At 39.8% G+C, this 19,999-nt stretch overlaps 1 protein-coding gene across 1 annotated transcript in view; it reads right to left on the bottom strand.

Moving 5' to 3' along the window:
* BANK1 (B cell scaffold protein with ankyrin repeats 1) overlaps positions 1-19,999 on the bottom strand; it is a 461,974-nt gene that overhangs the window by 320,315 nt on the left and 121,660 nt on the right. Inside the window, exons 3-4 of the mRNA XM_077476629.1 lie at positions 18,416-18,549; positions 1,870-2,011 (exon numbers count right to left, since the gene is read on the bottom strand). Coding sequence (XP_077332755.1) covers positions 1,870-2,011; positions 18,416-18,549 — 276 coding nt within the window. The remainder of the gene's footprint in view (positions 1-1,869; positions 2,012-18,415; positions 18,550-19,999) is intronic.

Raw genomic sequence — 19,999 nt, 5'->3', positions numbered from 1 at the left:
GGAAAAGTAACTTCCATGACTTGACTGCGTGTGTAAGCTGAGCTTCAGCTACTGGGCTTTGTAAACTGTGTAAAGCATATTTAAGCAAAGCAGTGAAGATTAAATCACACGGTAAAAATGTGAAATTATTTTTGAGCTTTATCTGTTGGCTCAAAATCATAACCATGAAAAGTTTATGCTGTAGGGGTTGATTTACTACAACCGCAAAATATAGTGCAGCTGTGCATGCCAGCCAATCAGCTTCTAACTTCAGCTTGTTCAATTAAGCCTTGACAAATAACCTGGAAACCGGTTTCTATGCAGAGCTGCACCAGATTTTTCACTCTTCAGTTTTGGTAAATCAAGTCCATAGTTACATAATCACATATTTAATTTGATTGATAAAAACACAAGTCATCCCAGTTCAACCAACAAAGAAAAAAAAAATCATGTTTATCCCAGCAATTGGTAACAATTGGGAGTGGGGCTACCCAAAGTAGCTTTGGAGAAACTGTGTGCTATTAGGCTTTGGCCTTGCTGCCCACACACCAGTTTTGACAATGGAGGACTTCTTACCTGGTTGTAGGTCACTGGCCCAGCTACCTCTGCCTCATCAGGTGTGGCCTCTCTGAGCTGCTGATAGAGGAAAGCTGAGTAACTTATCCTCTGTGGGCATATCTAGGAACTCAGGGAAATCTGCATGTTGAGCAAAAAGATACTCCACTCCATTGAGGTGTCAGCCCAAAAGGGAGTTAGGAACTTGTTTTTGGCAGATCAGGTATTTTTATGCACTTGCAGTTTTTTGTTGCTTTGACAAACTTTAACAATACAAAAATTATTTCAGGGCAAATGGTTGAGCCCCAAAGATAAAAGTTTTTGGTAAAAGGTTTGCTATTATACACCCAAAAATTCTAGTTTTTGACAGATATTTATTTCTTATTTACATATATAAAAAATTTTAAATTTGCACGTTTAATGTTCATTTAAATGTATGCCCCTCTGTGCAGACTAATGTAGCGTACACATGACCAGACTTTCCATCAGAATAAACTCTGACGGTCTTTCCGACAGAGTTCCGACTGAACGGACTTGCCTACACACGATCACACCAAAGTCCATTCATTTTGAATGCGATGACATACAACGGGACTAGAAAAGGAAGTTCAATAGCCAGTAGCCAATAGCTGCCCTTGCGTCATATTTGGTCCGTCGGACTAGCATACAGACGAATGGTTTTCCATCGGAAAGATATAAAACATGTTCTCTTTCTAGGTCCGTCAGACTTTTTGAAAAAAAAATCCCTGAAGCCCACACACGATCGGAATATCCGATGAAATTATTCCGTCTGACCCTTTCTGCTGGAAAGTCCGGTCATTTGTACATGGCATCAGACATATATATTATGTTTCCCTAGAGATACCTTCTTTTTTACAAATCTGTGCCTAACTATACCCACTAATAATACGTGATTATAAATTAAAATCAAATGATATTGTTTGTGGCAGTGCATCTCATTATTTACAATCCCCTACTGAAACTAAATCCATCAGTTCTGAGCTTATACAGATGCAGTTGATGAGTGCGTTTTGAATGAGCTAGATCATCTTGCGACTAAAGCTACCTTCCAGTTCTGCTGCTTGATTTATCCAAATATATATCTATTTACATGAAAGCTCACACTATTACATTATTATTTTAGCCTAGCTATTACATCTAGATAAGAATGAGTTAAGCTGAATCTTTCAAAATGTAAAATGAAATGGGGTTATAACTGTAAATTGATGTCAGCACTGTAATGCATTTGGTTCTTTATATTTAATGTATGTACAGTATATTCCAGGAAAATATTTTGTCATGCAGTAAAGATTAAATGAAGTTGCCTTTTCTTACCCAGAGCCTTTAAACACAGTATCTTTTCATTCCACTGCAGTGGTTTTCTCTTAATAAACTGGTTTTCTGTACAGAATTCAACTTCAATATTTGAATTTTTGGGAATTTCATCTTGCAAAATAATAAATAATTCACCTGGATTCTAAAAGGAAATATAAGAATAAATTAAGATAATACACATCAAAGGAAAACACCAAAAGCACATTGTCAGTTGGCCTATTAAAACACGCTGTAAATAAAATACACCTTTTGTGGTATTAGGGCTCTTGCAGTTGCACACAGGTGACATAATACAGCATTTTTAGGCATTCAGCATTTTTTTAACACACGTGTATTGTTTTCTATGGACCATTGCACACTACTGTTTAAAAATATGTAAGGCTTGGTCCACATATATCCAAATTGGATGCGCTTAACATATGAATCGTACTGGCATTCAATGGAGCTGGTTCACAGATGTTCGGGGCAGTCACGGCCCATTTGTGAAAAGGGTTCTGTGCGATTTTGGGTCCGGTTTAGGTGCAAATTCAAGCAAAAACTTGCATCAAAATTGCACCTGAATCGGTGAACAAAACTGCACCTGCCTCCGGACTGCAAACCGCAGCTAGACATGTGTAAACTCAACCTAAATCAGCACTGTGTACAGATCTAAACGACAAGGTTTCTAACAACAACGATGAAGTGTAAGTATCTACAGGTATCTGCAATTATTCTTTAAAGTAGAACTATAGGCAAAACTGTTTTTTTCATTTTGGATAGAGCAAGGAGGGTTATAACCCCGGACAGATTATTTTTCTCCATCTGTGTTCCATTCCATTCCCAAATAGGAAGAGAGGGGAAATCCCAGAAAATTAAGTTAATTCCTTGGGGACCCCCAGCCCACCAGAACTAGTGTCCCCATTGGAAAATGCCCGCCCTATCACAGACCGCAATAAGAACTGACAGGTGTTCTAATTCTTTTGCAATCTATCCAAAATTAAAAAAAATATCCCTTTACTTACACTTTAAGTCAGTCCCCGTGTATATGTTGTATTCATTTGTTTTTAGACCCAGGGTGTACATGAGACCATAACTACTTGCCACATGGATGTTTTATTGAAAGTATATTCACCCCCAGAATTTTTTCCTTTATTTTCTCTTGATAATTCTGCACATTTTCCTGTCCCTTTGTGTCTACGCTAATTTCTCTATTGTATCTAAGCTGGAAGCCATGATTGTCATACAGGTTGGACTGCAAACAAGGTGCAATATGTAATATTTTTTGTCTTTTAGGTTTATAAGCTTTTTATAAGAAAAAAAAAACCCTAAGTAATACTCACTCTAACCATTAACCTGACTCTAAAGCTTAAAGTGATTGTAAAGGCAGAAGGATTTTATTGTAATTTATTTTATGTATTAAGATAAAAAAAAACCTTCTTTGTGCAGCAACTTCTCTCAGCCCCCCAATACTTACCTGAGCCCACTATCTATTCAGCGATGTCCACTAGTGCCTCGGCCATCTCCCTCCTGATTGGTCAAGACACAGAAGTGGTGCCATTGGCTCCTGCTGCTGTTAATCAAACTCAGTCAATCAGGAGAGCTCCGTCTCTGAATGGATACACGGAAATGCAGCTCGGCTCGGGTGCCCCCATAGCAAGCTGCTAGCTGTGGGAGCACTCAACAGGAAGGATGGACCAGGACCTCCAGCCAGGAACACGAGAAGAGGAGGATCCAGGCTGCCCTGTGCAAAATCATTACACAGAGCAGGTAAGTATAACATGTTTGTTATTTTAATAAAAAACAAAAAACCAAGACTTTACAATCACTTTAATCCTACAGCCACTTGAGTCCAAAAACAAAACCCAACTTCTAAAGATACCATGTAACACATAAATTACACTTGTCAGTTCCATCGAAACTAATTCTATTACCAAAAAGTAGGCACTTAATGGTGCCTAGCACATGCTGTGTAGGTCTTTTCAATTTGCCTAATGCTGTTATAAGTACATTTGACTATTTTTTTCAGCATTGAGGGATGTTCCTCCTACCCACACCCTGAACCTTTCAATTGGACCATCAGTTAGATGAACTGACTTACTGGCCACTAGGAAGTACAGAATGGGGTGAGCCAAAACTCTCAAACCATCTAGGAAGTAATGAAAGTTGTATTTTACAGAGATCCAATAGTCAGGGCTTCCAGTGGACTTAGGAAAGTGCCAAAGATAGGTACAGAGATTGCTAGATGTCTACTTTTGTAATGTCAGTTTAGATTTGTATTCAAAACTGACCATTTTACTTTACCCCCCAATCTCAACTCTTAACTCTAACATTAGTCCTTAACATGACACTTACAATTAACCCTTACCGTTATCACTTACCATCTTAACACCAAACATAATCTTAAAGTGGATGTAAACTTCAGACATGAAATATGAACAAAGCATATCCCTCTATAGTGTGTACTTGCCTGAATTACGAGCACTTAGTGTAATTTCTGTCTGCTGCTTCATTCCTCTGCTATCAGCATTAGATAACTTCTGGCAGGTTTTTGTGACACTAATAGAAAATGGTGTCAGGGGAGGAACCTCCAGCTGATTGACAAACTCAGCTATGCTTCTATGTGCTGTGAAGTGGGGAGGGGGGTGTCCCTTCACTCCAATAAGCTCCCCTCACTGAGCTCTGCAGAGTGTAACTGCAGCTCTCCACCCCATTTTTTTTAGCACTCTCAGACAAACTTATAAAGTCAGTGCTTTGAACAGATGAAGAGAAGACCATAGATAAACAGGTACAACTTCTGTAGGAAGATTTGTTTCAGCTCTGTGTATCACCTGATGCCTGTCACTTCACTGGGTATATGTAAGGGTTTACAACCACTTTAAGTCAACCCTTAAACTAATTCTCACTGCTAACTGAAACCCATATTTAACTTGTCATTTACTATTTAAAGGTTAACTCTTCTGCACCAAAATGTCCCCATGCCAAAATGTTGGCGCCAAAAACACTGGTTGACATTTTGTGTGCCAATGTGTGCTACTGTTTACCTCATCATCATCCCTGAACCTGGAGAGTTCCATATGCAAAATCTGACTCTCAGCGTGATAGATCAAATATGGAACTGGTAGAAGCCATATCAGGTTTTGCTGCTATCTGAGGTTCTGTTGAGAGATTTCCCCCTCCCTTTCTGTTCTGGGGCAATTTTTTTTCTGGACAGGGAGAGAGGAAAAATGTGCACCCAGGAAACAAACAACAATGAAAAGCTGACAGAATTTCTGCAATTCCTCTATTTAATTAAATTGTTTTCAAAGGACATTTTACTTCTGCCTGTATATCTGTTGGAGAGATTTCCCCTCACTTCATCTTTTTGGGGACAACCAGACAGGAAGTGAAGGAATCTCCAATGGATTTCAAATTTCAAAATGAACTCTTAATTGATTTTGATAACATTTAATAAGTAAACAAGACTTAAAATGTTGAGAAGATAGAACAATATGTTTGAGTATTAGGTCAGTAAACAGGTACTCAAAGTGTTACTAAACTCACAACAGTAAAATCAGTCTGCACCTAAGGGGTTGATCTTCTGCATTGTGTAAAAAGGCTGTTTGATCCTGTCTCCTCTGATCCTCACCTTCCTCAAGTGTCCCCAACTCATCTCTGGATAGTATAGAGGGTATGGGGACAAGCTGCACATGCTCAGTTTGGTGTGTATTGCTAGAGAGGTTTTTTTATATTGGGAGAGGGCATGTGATCAGCACAGTGCCAATCAACAATGTCCAACAGAGGGTCAGGGGTTCTGCATCCTCATAGGACAGCTAGAGCAGTATGAAAATCCCTCCTACAAGCTTTAACCAGAGACCGATAGAAGTCACAAGACTGCTATATACTGCTGATGAGAAAAGGTATTTAGCTGTTTATATTTACTAAAACTATTGCATTTCCATATTCTGTGTACTATGGCACACCAGATATAGTGATAGCAGGGTCTTGGGCTTAGTAACACTTTAAGCATTATTTTTTTTGCATAGTAGAGAGTCAGGGCCGTCTTTAATAGTGATTGGACCCTGGGCAAAAACATTCTTGCCCCCCCCCCCCCCATGCAATTTCACTCTCCACCTGCTCTGAGACATACAATTGGTTGCTAGAGATTACTGTACAGTAATACTACTCACTGATTGGTTGCTAGAGGTTACAGCACATCATCTCCTCACTGCGGGGGGGCATACATATACATATGAATGTCGCATTTTTTTACATATTAATGCCGCTGGCCGCAACTATTTACTTATGAATGTAGCCGCTATTTACATATGAATGCCAGTGTTTACATGTAAACACAGGGTCTGCAGGTGAGTCATCTGTACACAACAATAGGGTAGAGCTGGCCAGCATTAGTACCATCACTTCACACTGAGATATCGGGACACAGCACAGGACTAAAACTTCAAAAGACAAGGGAATTTAAACTGGGATAGTTGGCAAGTATGAGGCAGCTGCTTTGGGCCCCACATCAATGACAGGGCCCAGGGCAGCTGCCCCTTTTGCGCTGCCTTAAAGACGGCCCTGTAGAGAGTATTCAGCAAGGTGAATGTGCACTAAGCTTTGTAAATGCTGTGCAGCTGTAATTCCCTTGAATACAGAATTATTTGCAAGGGAAATACAAATATATATATATTTTTATATATATTGTTACCTGCACATGATTTGTATGATTGAATTGAACATGGCATTACTTTAAATACTAAACGTATTGTTTTCACATAGAACAATAGAATAGCTATTCACTGCAGCAACATCTAAAGTAAATCTGATATACTGAGCTGTCATTGCTGACCTCTTTCTGAAAAGCTAGATACTGGTTGTTTTGTTGATCTTCTAGTTTCAGAACTTTCTAAATCACTGACCTGGAAAAAAAAACTGCAGATCATGAAAGTCCCAGAACTGTGACTCAATATATTAAAGTAAGGGGGGCAGAATGATAGCTGGCAACTAGCATTTTCAGAAGAAAATCAGCAAAGGCAGCCTCTGCTTTTCTCTCAGGAGAGGTTTGCTTTAAAGTGCCCACACACAGCATAAAAAATAGCAGTTCTTTAAAGTTATATAATTGGGCTGTAGCTGACACAAGCATAGTGTAGTCCAGGGGTATCCAACCTGAGGTTTAAGGGCCGCATGTAGCCTCAAATGGCTATGAATGCGACCCAACACAAAAACTTACTTAGCCACTTAAGGACCGAGCCTCCTTTTAAGAATTGTTATTTTGCTAGAAAATTACTTAGAAGCCCCAAACATTATACATTTTTTTTCTAACACCCTATAGAATAAAATGGTAGTCGTTGCAATACTTTCTGTCACACCGTATTTGTGCAGCGGTCTTACAAGCGCATCTTTTTTGGAAAAAATACACTTTTTTGAATTAAAAATTTAGACAACGCTCTACCGATCACGGTGATACCTCACATGTGTGGTTTGAACACCGTTTTCATATGCGGGCGTTACTCACGTATACATTCGCTTCTTCATGCGAGCTTGGCGGGATGGGCGTGTTTAAAAAAAATTATTATTATTTATTTTACCTTTTATTTTTTATTTTTAAACTGTTCTTTTTTTAAAAAAATGCAACTTTTATTCCTATTACAAGGAATGTAAACATCCCTTGTAATAGAAAAAAAATAGAATAGAAAAAAGCATGACAGAACCTCTTAAATATGAGATCTGAAGTCAAAAAGACCTCAGATCTCATATTTACACTTCTGCCTTGCAATGCTATGGAGATGAGTGGGGGCCATCTTCCCCTCACTCCATACCCAGCATGTGAAAGGATCCGATTGCCTCCTCCGCTGCCAACGGCTCCAGTAAGCGTCTGTGGGCACGGGAGCACGGAGGGAGGGGGCCCATCTCCCACCGCCCATAAAAGTGATCTTGCGGTGAATCAGTCGCAGAGAGCACTTTTATCTGAAAGCGGACCTCCGGCCGAAGAAGAAGGTTCCCGAGGTTATGGCTGCTAACGGCTGCCATAACAACGATATTCCTATTCAAAGTTGGGACGTATTTTGGTGTGCGCTGGTCCGTAACTGGTTAAAAATTTAGATTTTGGGGGGAATTTTTATGTTTGTGAGTGTATACTTTGCTGTTTTATTACAATAAAATTAATTAATGTTTGATGGAATTACACTATATATGGTTCAATTTTTTTCCCGTATAACAATCATTGGGAAGTATTGAAGCTGTTGTAACAACACAATTAAACGGGAGAAGATATAGAGTCAGAAACTGGTGCCGATGAGTGCAATGTATGTGTGATATGCTGAGTTCACCGGTATATTTCGGTAAGAATATTACCAAAAGGGGGCCTGCACTTATCACAAGCCTCCTATGTGTGGAATCCACGTGTGAAGGGGGTGTGGAGAATACGGTGGTGGTAAAGAATTTCCAACACAAAGAACCTACTTTGTAGAATTCTCTCTTGGACTATTTGCATATACAGTTATAGCGATGTGTTGTTATTGATATATTTTGTGAATTGGTCCATACAGTATATTTGCACATCATTTGGATTTTATAATGAACGACAGCGAGTATCTTCTCACGAATGAGAGTAATGTTTGTTTAATTAGCGCTGCTGTTCAGTATAACGGTAGTTGTTTCAGGAGGCCGTGAGGTTTTTGTGACTTCTTGTCCGTTTGCTGGATATTTGTACTTTTTTCTTTTGTACTTTTTATCCTTATTGTTAGTGTACTTTAAATGTGGCCTGAGACAATTCCTCTTCTTCCAATGTGGCTCGGGAAGGTTTAAAAGGTTGAACACCCCTGGTCTAGTCCAAACTTTTCACTGGATAGTTATCCAGTGGAATACTGCCCACAAGGTCTGGAAAATCCCATTGCGTGAAAACTGTATTGCAACTTGTATACAGTTATCAACCTGCAAGTTTGAAGCAGGTAGGCTTACAATTAACCTCTATAACGGCATACAGATACAGGCTTGTATATATATATATATATATATATATATATATATATATATATATATAGGCTGACAAGGTGTGTTTTGCAATTCAGACCACTGACCTTGGCAAACCTTTCCATGGGAAAGTCTGGTGCACAGGTCTGGTGATATGCACATGTACCTTCAGAATCCAAAGCAGTAAGATGAGTGCTCAAAAGCTCTTACTTCATCACTAGTTGATTATGACCCCCCCAAATCCGTCAAAGCCTGTTCTTCTCCCTTTTTCCGATGAGCTACTGTTCTGGGAAGTTATGGAAATCTTACACTGTTCTTCCACCAGCTGTATGATACCCTTTGGGACTATTCTTCTCACAAGTAGAAGAAAACTGCCTCCTGGTTTGCTTTTGCAGTGCCGCTGCTGAGGATTAAGCTTAGGTTTCTGGTATAGTTCCTCAGCCTCAGATTGCCTCATAACACCCCTGTGTTTTCATAAAATACCTGTACTTTCACAGATTTCTCAGCTCTCTTAGATTTTTGCTAAACTGGCCCACTTTCTGGCCTTTCAACAGGGAACACCCTGACTCCTGCATGAAGCAGTCCTGTCTCCTGAGTGGAGTACACCTGTCTCCTAGCTGGAGCCTTGAGCTATGCCCAGGTCTATGATTACAAGGGCTGTGCACTCCTGCACCCACACCCTGTATGTCTCTGGCAAGACCTGAATACTGTGTTGGAGGCTTCATCCCTCCCAATACTCTAAACTTCAGACCATAATCTGGGAATGACAAAATCCAGAGAAAACAATTATCTTTATTCAGCATCAATATTCCGGAGCCCCACACTCTGCATTCTTGTGAATCCTGTGTCACTTTTGCCTATTCTTACACAATGGCAAGGTCTGCCACTGTCACCTTGGCTATATGTTATGTGTGTGGACATTTTATTTATGTCTTAATGCAAAGGAATGCATTTCAAAGCAAAAACTGCAGAAATGGTATAAAACAAAGTACATGAAGGTATTTATTCATGCCTGTAAAAGTGCTGATCTCATAATAATTTCATAATCTATCACTTTTATGATCTCTGCGTTTAATGACCAGAATCCAACATGGTGATATTATTGTAATAAATGTTGGAGCGTTGCATATCCTTGGATCAGTTCCATCAGAATACTGATGTTTTACTCTGTTAATACATAGCTCAGCTGTCTTAATGGCTGGAGAGGCAATGGTTACGGGAACTTACAATCTGCATAAGTCTGGAATAAAAAGTGTTTCTCTGCTAAGTCACTGAGAAAGTACATGTTGTATGCAGATATTTGTGCATATATGTTTGTGAAATTTGCAATCTATCTAAAGAGTTTAAAAAAATAATTGCTTACTGTCAGTGCTGGGCTCAGCCCTTCCTTCTCTGAGCTGGCTGCTCAGCTGTCGGCTAATTGCCAGCTCCTATCTCTCCACAGTGACTCACCTGTTGATGATATCCTGCCTACTTAAGCCGTCCAGCCCAGATGATCTCTACCTTTGCCTTGGCCAACATCACAGAGACTATCTCCTGCATTCCTGTTAAAAGGCTTGGCTGACATTCCTTTTGGCTCTAGATCCTGCTTGCTGTTCCACTATGCTGTTCCCTGGCTTCCTGACTTCCTGGCTTGTCTGACTATCCATTCCGGTTAGCAAACTTCGTCTACGTTTTGACTACGTTTGTGCTATTTACTTTTATTATTAAACAAATGTGATTTAACTGTACTTCTGTCTCAGTCTGATTCATGATTTCTGACACTTACTTAACCACTTCCCGACCAGCGCACGACGATGTACGTCGACAGAATGGCACGGGCAGGCATATTGGCGTACAGGTACGTCCAATATTCAATGCCGCCCTGTCATCAGGAGCGCGCCGGCGGCGGCGCGCTCCCGCGCTGGTCGGGACCCCCGTGAGTCCAGTCACGGGACCCGCGGACTCGATCGCCGTGGGCATCCCCGCGATCGTCTCACGGAGCGGCCGAATGGAGGAAATGCTGTGTAAACAACATTTCTCCATTCTGCCTAGCAACTAGTGACGCTGATCTCTGCTCCATGTGATTGGAGCAGAGATCAGTGTTCACTAAATGAAAGCCCAACCCCCCCACAGTTAGTAACACACCCCTAGGAACACTTAACCCCTACACTGCCACCCACTGGTTAACCCTTTCACTGCCAGTGTCATTTACACAGGAATCACTGCATTTATATAGCAGTGATTACTGTATAAATGACAATGGTCCCAAAAATGTGTCAAAAATGTCCGATGGGTCCCCCACAATGTCGCAGTCACAATAAAAATCGCTGATCGCCGCCATTACTAGTAAAAAAAATAATAATAAAAAATTATTAATAAAAATGCTATAAAACTATCCCTATTTTGTAAACGCTATAACTTTTGCGCAAACCAATCAATAAACGCTTATTGCGATTTTTTTACCAAAAATATGTAGAAGAATACGTATCGGCCTAAACTGAGGGAAAAAATGTTTTTTTTATATATTTTTGGGGGATATTTATTATAACAAAAAGTAAAAAATAATGCGTTTTTTTCAAAATTGTCGCTCTATTTTTGTTTATAGCGCAAAAAATAAAAACCGCAGGGGTGATCAAATACCACCAAAAGAAAGCTCTATTTGTGGGAAAAAAAGGACGTCAATTTTATTTGGGAGCCACGTCGCACGACCGCGCAATTGTCAGTTAAAGCGACGCAGTGCCGAATCGCAAAAAGTGGTCTGGTCTTTGACCAGCAAAATGGTCCGGTCTGCAAGTGGTTAAAGTGACTTTTCCTAGCCTTCAGTTAGCAAGTGAATCAGTAAATACATGTTTGCCTATTATATACCAATGGCGCAATAAATGGCCTTATGGGTGCATCAGATAATTTGTATCTCCTCTCCCTTAATTGTAAATTAAGGGGTGGATTTACTCAAGGCAAATAGACTGTGCCTTTTCCAATTTGCACTCACTTTCCCCAGAGCTTAGTAAATGTTGTAAAGTTCCACTGATGTAAAACCAAAGTCCCTCAAAAATGGGACTTTGGAGGACCATGAACACTCAGAAGAGTATATAGACGTTTTATATAAAATTATACAAATGTATTACAAAGAGTAAATATCATGATGCAACACAAATAAGACTAAAACACAAGAGATACAAAAACAGTCCAGAGACTGACAAATGGAAGAGGCCCAAGCCAACTGTCGAGGAGACAGATGAATCTAACGCATTTCAACCAGTAAGGTAAGGGTCTTCTGTAGGGAAAGAGAATGGGCTGAGAACTTCCAGATGAATACAAACAATCTACAATATTATTATAAACATAATTACACAAAGAATTCAGAATATAACATATTTTGTAGACTAATCATCTTAATCATTATCTATAAAAGTAGAGCAAAAAACATAGATGTTGGTATTAGTACTGACCTCATATGTTATGTGTTAAAAACAATGGAGATCATATGCTCAACATAGAAGAAGAAAACAGAGACGCCCAAAAGACATCAAGCAGGCCAAAGCAAGATGGATATAAATCATGCCCATGTGGAACCCTCCTGCATCTGAGAACTGCCTCCCAAAAAGGGGTGCTGTAGCAATCACAGAGGACAGACCAACACGGATCTGAATATAAGATAGAAAAATAAAAATGAAAACAAAGGAATAATGTCATGAACCAATGTACAAACTTAATGGGCGCTCACTAGCGTCCACCATATATATGCAAATGTACATGCCTATTGCTTCAGTGTTTGTGAATTAAATCTTGCAATGCAAAAGGTTCTTACATAGACCCGCATCACCTAACAATGGCCACTAGTGTTGAGATAAGGCTCTGCTGCAGAAGGAATCATATAGACATCCCATTTTGAAGGTTGGTGCCCCAAATATATGGGAGTCAGCTGGATAACCAGCAATCAACCTAAGAGCAAAAAGTCAAATATAGTTTGCTTTTATGTAATACAGGGAAATGTATCCCAGGATAACTATTACACAGAGGAAATTACTCCATCAATGCAAAGAGGTATCAGAAAGCGCTGGCTTTGAAACTTACCTAAAGGGTGTCACAGGTGTAGAAATGCCCTATGTCTTCAGAATGAAGCAGGGCTGATACTGAGCTGCCAACTCAGTGGCCGCAATGAGGGGGGGGGGGGGGGCAGGGTGAATGCACTTCACCTGTGATATTTCATCTGTGATGCTCCAAGGGTGGCCCACATGCTGCTGACACAGGTGTGTGTAGTCGTGGTGACGCTGAGCTACAGTGCCACCCAAATCCGATGCCATCCCGCATGAACAGCGTGAGTGACATCATCGAAGGCAGACACCTCAGCTGATTATGTGAGGGCTTGGTGTGTGGCATCGTCTATAGTATATAGACGTCTGGTCAACTCAATTCCCTTTAGACAGTATCTCCGCATCAGATGAAATTGTTCAAATTATATTACATTCAAGGAAGAGGCAGATAAACTTAAAGTGAGACTGCAAGCCAGGGGGTATTCTAATAACAAATATTGCCACATTCTAACACTGGACCCTATAGCTGGATCTTGTGTACCTGAATGTCCAGCTTTCACATTTTGGAGAGCCTTATTTCTGAGAGATAAATTGGTCTTGAGTGAGTTTAGACAGGGTGGGAGGGATCCCTGTAAAAGGCTGGATACCTTCAGTTGTGGGGGTTGTGGGTACTGTCAATATATGAACACTTCCATGTACCCAGATCTCCCAAATAGAACCCGATTTATTCCTAAACACTTTGCACAAGTGTTTATTCATAAACACAAGGCGTTGTGTATTTCCTCCAATGTGACTGCTCCTGCTTTTAAGTGGGAAAGAACTAAATGGAATTTTTGGAGAGCATACCGGCATATCCCGAGTATGCAATCATGCAATCCAGATCTGCCATTGGGATGGCATGTTACCCTTTTCCATGGCGGTCATTTCCCACGGATAAAATTCCTAATATTGGATCGAGTTCACCCAAGCCTTAGAGGCGGGGACTGGAACAAGACACTTTTGCAGCGTAATGCCACTACTTTTCCTGGCCTCAACAAAACGATCTACAAACCTTTCTTGGAGGGATTCGGCTCAGGGGTCCTGAGAATGAATAAATATAGATGGAGTTATGTTCTTTTCCCCCAACCAATCCATCAATGTGTTGTTTTTTGTACCAATATTGCCATTGTCATATTTGCCTTATTCGTTATGGGTGATTTAATCTAACTAATTGAATACATTGCATTGCATATTGAATAATGGTATTGTTTTGTATTGAATAATCTTATTGAAAATGGCACATATTGTAAATACTGTATAGGGTTATATACTGATCTCATGTGTTAAAAGATCCAAAAAACTTCTGGTTTGCAGATAGGATCTTTATTCTTTTCTCCTTTCATTCTTTTCTCTTTTTTTCTCTTTGTAACCTCTATTTTAGGCAACAAATATTTGTATCTATGGCTGTTTTGCTATAGCCCACTAATATTGATGCTTTAAGTCCAGTCTATTCCTGAGTGCAGTCATATTATGTTCCATGCGTTCCAGCGCTCACCAATCATGTCTCTTTCTTCCCCCTGTACTGCTTTACTTGCTCTCCCATCTGATGCACCCAGGCCGTACGGTCTGCCCCCTTTTTCGGGGGCCGTGATGGCAGCTTGTTTTGGGCTATGACGCCTGGTTTACCTTGAGTCTCTGACCCTTTGGTGCGTCAATGGGCAAACAATGCAGCACGCCACACCATCACATGATCAGCTGCGGCGTCTGCCTTTGATAATGTCACTCACGCTGTTCATTTGCGATGGCATCATTTGCAAGCGGCGCTACAGCTCAGCGTCACCACAACCATGCACACCTGTGTCGGCAGCATGGCGTGGTGCACCACCGGCTCATGGGGGCCACCCTTGGAGCGTCACAGATGAAATATCACAGGTGAAGTGCATTCACCACACCCCCCCTATCATTACTGCCACTATATAAACTTGGCAGCTCAGTATCACCGCTGCTTCATTCTGGAGACATAGGGCATCCTTGCACCTGTGATACCCTTTAGGTAAGTTTCAGAGCCAGCACTTCCTGATACCTCTTTGCAATGATGGGGTAATTTCCTCTGTGTAATAGTTATGCTGGGATAAATGTCCCTGCATTACATGAATGCATATTATATTTGACTTTTTGCTCTTAGGTTGATTGTTGGTTATCCAGCTGACTCTGGCAAATTTGGGGCACCAACCTTCAAAATGGGATGTCTATATGATTCCTTCTGCAGCAGAGCCTTATCTCAACGCTAGTGACCATTTTTAGGTAATGCGAGTCTATGTAAGGACCTTTTGCATTGCAAGATTTAATCTACAAAAAGTAAAGCAATAGGTATATACATTTGCATATATATGGTGGACACTAGTGAGCATCCATTCAGTTTGTACATTAGTTCATGACATTTTTCCTTTGTTTTCATTTTTATTTTTCTATCTATATTTCTTATATTCAGATCCATGTTGGTCTGTCCTCTTTGACTCGGCCCCCCTTGTGTGGCAGTTCTCAGATGCAGGAGGGTTCCACATGGGCATGATTTATCTCCATCTTGCTTTGGCCTGCTTTGACATCTTTTGGGTGCCTCTGTATTCTTCTTCTATGTTGAACATATGATCTCCATTGTTTGTAACACGTAACGCATGAGGTCAGTACTGATACCAACATCTATGTTTTTTTGCTCTACTTTTATAGATAATGATTAAGATGATTAGTCCACAAAATATGTTATATTTTGAATTCTATGTATAATTATGTTTATATTAATATTGTAGATTGTTTGTTTTCCAACCATTTCTGAGTCTTGGTACTGGCTAGTCCAAGGCACAGCAACTGGAAGGACGATTTCAAGGTAGTCCGGTGCTGTCTCGGTTTTGGAGAGGCCCAGCAAATCAAAATACAACCAGGGGAGGACTCTTCAGAAGAGGGCCACGCACGATGCTGGCTGCTCGGTAAGAGCTTGGAAGCTAAGCTGAAAAGACACCAAGTAAATCCACATTCTTACGGTATCGCAAGATACTGGTACTGTAAGAAAGTTCCTAATTTCATCCTTCAGTTACATCTACAAGTTCTTTGCTCATTTAAAGTTCTACAATTAAGTCTGTGGCAGAGACTTTGCTCATTTAAATTTCTACAACCAAGTCTGTGGTAGAGACTTTGTTAAGCTTAAATCACCTGTCGGCTGCTAAATCCACAAACAGTGATTTATCCAGTAGTTGAAATATCCAATTGCGAATTAATATTCCCTGGATCATCTAGAGAGAGACATTTCAAGTGTCAGCAGTTCCAAAAGTACCTGAGCTTTATTACCCATACTATCTATTCCCAACTGTAGAGACTGTGTTCTGTTCAAAGTTTTATGCATATAAAAATTCCTCAAAAGGGATTCAAGTGTCGGTCTCTGCAGTTTATTGGGCCATCAACCTCAGGAACCCCTAGACAAGAACAAGGTGCAGAAGGTAAACTGTAAGCCCAGCAAAACCAGCCGCTCCTTCGGGGGTCAGTGCTACAGAAGGAACATATTCATTAACCTCCCTGGCAGTATGATTAGTTCTGGTTTTAGGTGCTGAAAGCGGTACAATTATTTTGCATGGAAATTTGGTGTTTTATATTGTAGTCCTGTAATTCTTAGGAATAACTCTCTTAAATCTGTTCAAACCAGAGTCTAGGAGACATCCCGGGTATGATAAAGTTTATAATATAATAAATAATAATAAAATTATTCAATAATGTAATCAAATCCAAAAACACTGAAAAAGGGACACGTTTTTTTTGCTTTGGACAATCTCCAAATTCCAGGCAGAAAAAACAGTATTTATAATATAAAAGTGCATGCAGGGCACTGCACAGACCACTAGGGACAAAGGGGGTGTGTAATTTTTGTATACAGTACTGTAATCTGTAATATTGCAGTACTGTGTGTGTTTTGTGTGTTTTTACTTTTTTGAATTTGGCGCCGATCTCTGCTCCCGTGCGCCGTAACATCGCAGGGAACGAAGCTCGGCGGCATTCGGGCACTGTGTGAATCGAGCGGAGGACAGCTCGATCACACAGTGAGGAGGACATCGCTGAATCCAGGGGACAAGGTAAGTAACTTCTCCCTGTGTCCTCCCTGTATCCAGTGATGCGTTCCCGAGTCTGGCTCGGGGTTACCGCTTATGATACTAAAATCCCAACCTGAGCCAGACTCGGGATTACCACTAGGGAGGTTAATAGATAGGTAGCTCTCTTAAAAGCAGATGATTATTACAATCATTGAAATTAAAATGTGTCTTCAGCCAGCTGTCAGTCTAAATACTTCCATCAAAATAATTTATCTGTTCTCCAACAGACAACTTTTTTGGGGGGAAGAGCTGATGATACTATATTAATCAATGACAAATTTTATTTTTTCCAAGTAAATTTGTTTTGTGATGGATTTTTTCAAGATATGTAAATTAAGAGAAGACCTCTGAGTAAACGTAAAAGCAAATTTTTATTTTAAAAAATTTGAAATGCAACCAATTAACACATGAGCTCATCATACATGCAATAGTAGAACAGCTAAAATTCCCAACTCTTTTACATGCTGTTGTATACATGCACTCTCTTTACCATATTATACTAACATGCAGCACATTTTGCACAAAGTAGGCTGCTGAAAGCTTTTATTGCACCATGGGAACTTAGTTTTTTCCTGTTTCAGACATCTTTAACCATTGCATACTGAAGTAGAGATGCATACAGACAGAATAATAATTCAGAATACTCCACCTGGCATATAGCTACATATAGATGTTTTACAAAGGATAATTTAATTTAATTTGGCAATTTTTAATAAAAAAAATTTTTAACAGAGCAGCAGGAAATAGTAGTTTAGCAGTAGCTGGAAAGTTGTGGGATACAAAGTAATTCTCACAGCTACGGAATCTACTCTCTCGTACGCTCTTACAGTGACTACAGATGGTCACCCTGCTTGATTATATGTGATTGCTGGTTGTTTACTTTGATTATATAAGTACAGATAACTGATCTGCACAGAAATATTAATATATTTTTGTAAGATCTAAAAACACAAAGCCTGAAACCTGAAAACACAAAATGGAAAGTACAGTCAGCCGGTAAGGTAGTTAAAAAAAAACTTTAAATAACCTTTAAAAGGGTACAATAAAAATGTACAAAGGTACAAGTACAATGTTTGCGCTACTAAACATCTCCATCAAGCACCTTGTTTAGCTCTTCTAATAATCAGCCACAATTATACTGTATGCAGCATCACACATTTAAAAGGCCAAAATGATATCCTGAATAAGTACTGACTCGGCAAAGAAGAAGGTACTGCAAATACCTGTCCCGATTCCCACGTCACCAAATACTGCTTTAATAAAGAAAAAGTGTTGGTTGTAGTCTCTTCAGGAACTGTGTCATGTACAGTACTCAGCTGTGTTGCTTGTGGTGATCACAAATTTGCTTGTCCTGGGTCCAAGCTATATCCATAGTTCTAACTCTGAGCTTACAAAATACACGATGGTGTACCAACTGATATTTTTAGGCAACACTGAAAAACTAAATTCATGCTGTTTGAAGTCAGTATAGAAATTCATCCTTACCTCACATGATATCCGTTTTGGTAATATTATTATAGATGATTTTGTTATATACTGTATATCTTCATGCTCTGGACTGTTACAAATAATGTCTTCAGTAGTATTTTGTAAAGGTGTTTCTGTTTTATCTTCACAATCTAAAAATACATTTCATAAATTGAAATATTTATTGTCAAATCAAAGAGGAAACAACCTTGCAAAGACCCATCTATTACAAGACTAAAGTAAACAATGGTCACAAAGAAGCCTCAAAATTGCGTCCTTTTGTTAAGTGGGTTTAAGAAAAAAACAAACATCTTTAGAGGTATTCATCATTTACTCTCATATTTACACATTTACACTTTACATGAAAATATGGATCCAATTAAAGGGTAACTGGCATGTTTGGTAAGGAAAAAAACACTGCACCAAAGCAGACAGCAGCAGATAAGATATGAAAACACTTTTCTTCCTTTTTGGGGGGCAGCACAGGAGCAGAGGCTAGAATAGAACATAACATCAGGAATAGATATAATATAAATATATCTATATATTGGACCCTATTCTTGAATGGGTGATTCAGAATATATGTAATATAAGCAGTAACATTATAGCATTATACCCTGCTTGGGAAATTGTTGCAATTTATTAGCATACCGGAAATATCAACAAACATGTGTCATTCTGAAATTGGTGTCATTTAACTGCTTTGCTACTTTTCGAAAGACCACAAATATATGAAAGAGGACCAAGCAAAACAGAAGACAACACCACAGGTGAGATTCATTTCTAGTGCCACAAAAATATGATGCCAGAGCTGTGGCCAGTTTTGTAGACCACTAGGAGTTTAGTGAGTACTTTCTCCGTAATACAATGCATGGGCATGTGCCAGATTTTTTACATCCATAAAGTGACCGCTTACTCAACCACAATGTTTGAACATGCCCAGTAATGCTCCATCTGCACACATTAAGGCAAAGTATATGCAAATATTGGCTTGCAAGGAACACAGAGAAAAAGAGGGGACAATATTCAATATAAATATATTATCAATACTTTAAACAGAAGAGGGAGGGAAGGACTGTAAATCTTTGGATTTGAATTTAGATTTGGAATTCATGGTCTGAGCAACTGCTCTAAAGGAAAAAATACACAAGCATAACAGATGTCAATGAATGGTCACACAGCAGGCTAACCTCAGGTAGCAACACTGAAAAGAATGGATATACCGTATTTATCGGTGTATAACACGCACCCTTTTCCCCTTAAAATCAGGGGAAAATCTTGGGTGTGTGTTATGCGCCGATTCCCCGCCAATTGTGAGCCTGTGGGCGACTTTCAGCCGCCTTTGGCCATTCTCGGTGGCTTTTGCCCACCTTCGGCCATTCTTGGAGGCTTTTGGCCGCCTTCAGCTGTTCTCGGTGGCATTCGACTGTGCTTGTCGTCTTTCGGCCGCTCTCGGCCAAAAGCCGCTGAGAACAGCCGAAGGAGTCCAAAAGCAGGACATCTGGCTCTGTATCTCGGTGGCGCCATTTTTAAATGGCAAAGCTGAAAATGACACTGACAAGGCTGTATAACAAGGCTGCATGACAAGGCTGCAAATGTCAC

The sequence above is a fragment of the Lithobates pipiens genome, unplaced genomic scaffold, assembly GCF_037356315.1.
Source record: "Lithobates pipiens isolate NorthernLeopardFrog02 unplaced genomic scaffold, aLitPip1_a1.2 Scaffold_13, whole genome shotgun sequence".
In the NCBI taxonomy this organism is placed as follows: domain Eukaryota; kingdom Metazoa; phylum Chordata; class Amphibia; order Anura; family Ranidae; genus Lithobates; species Lithobates pipiens.
Note: the sequence above shows the minus strand (reverse complement) of the source record. Positions and strands in the feature narration are given on the sequence as shown.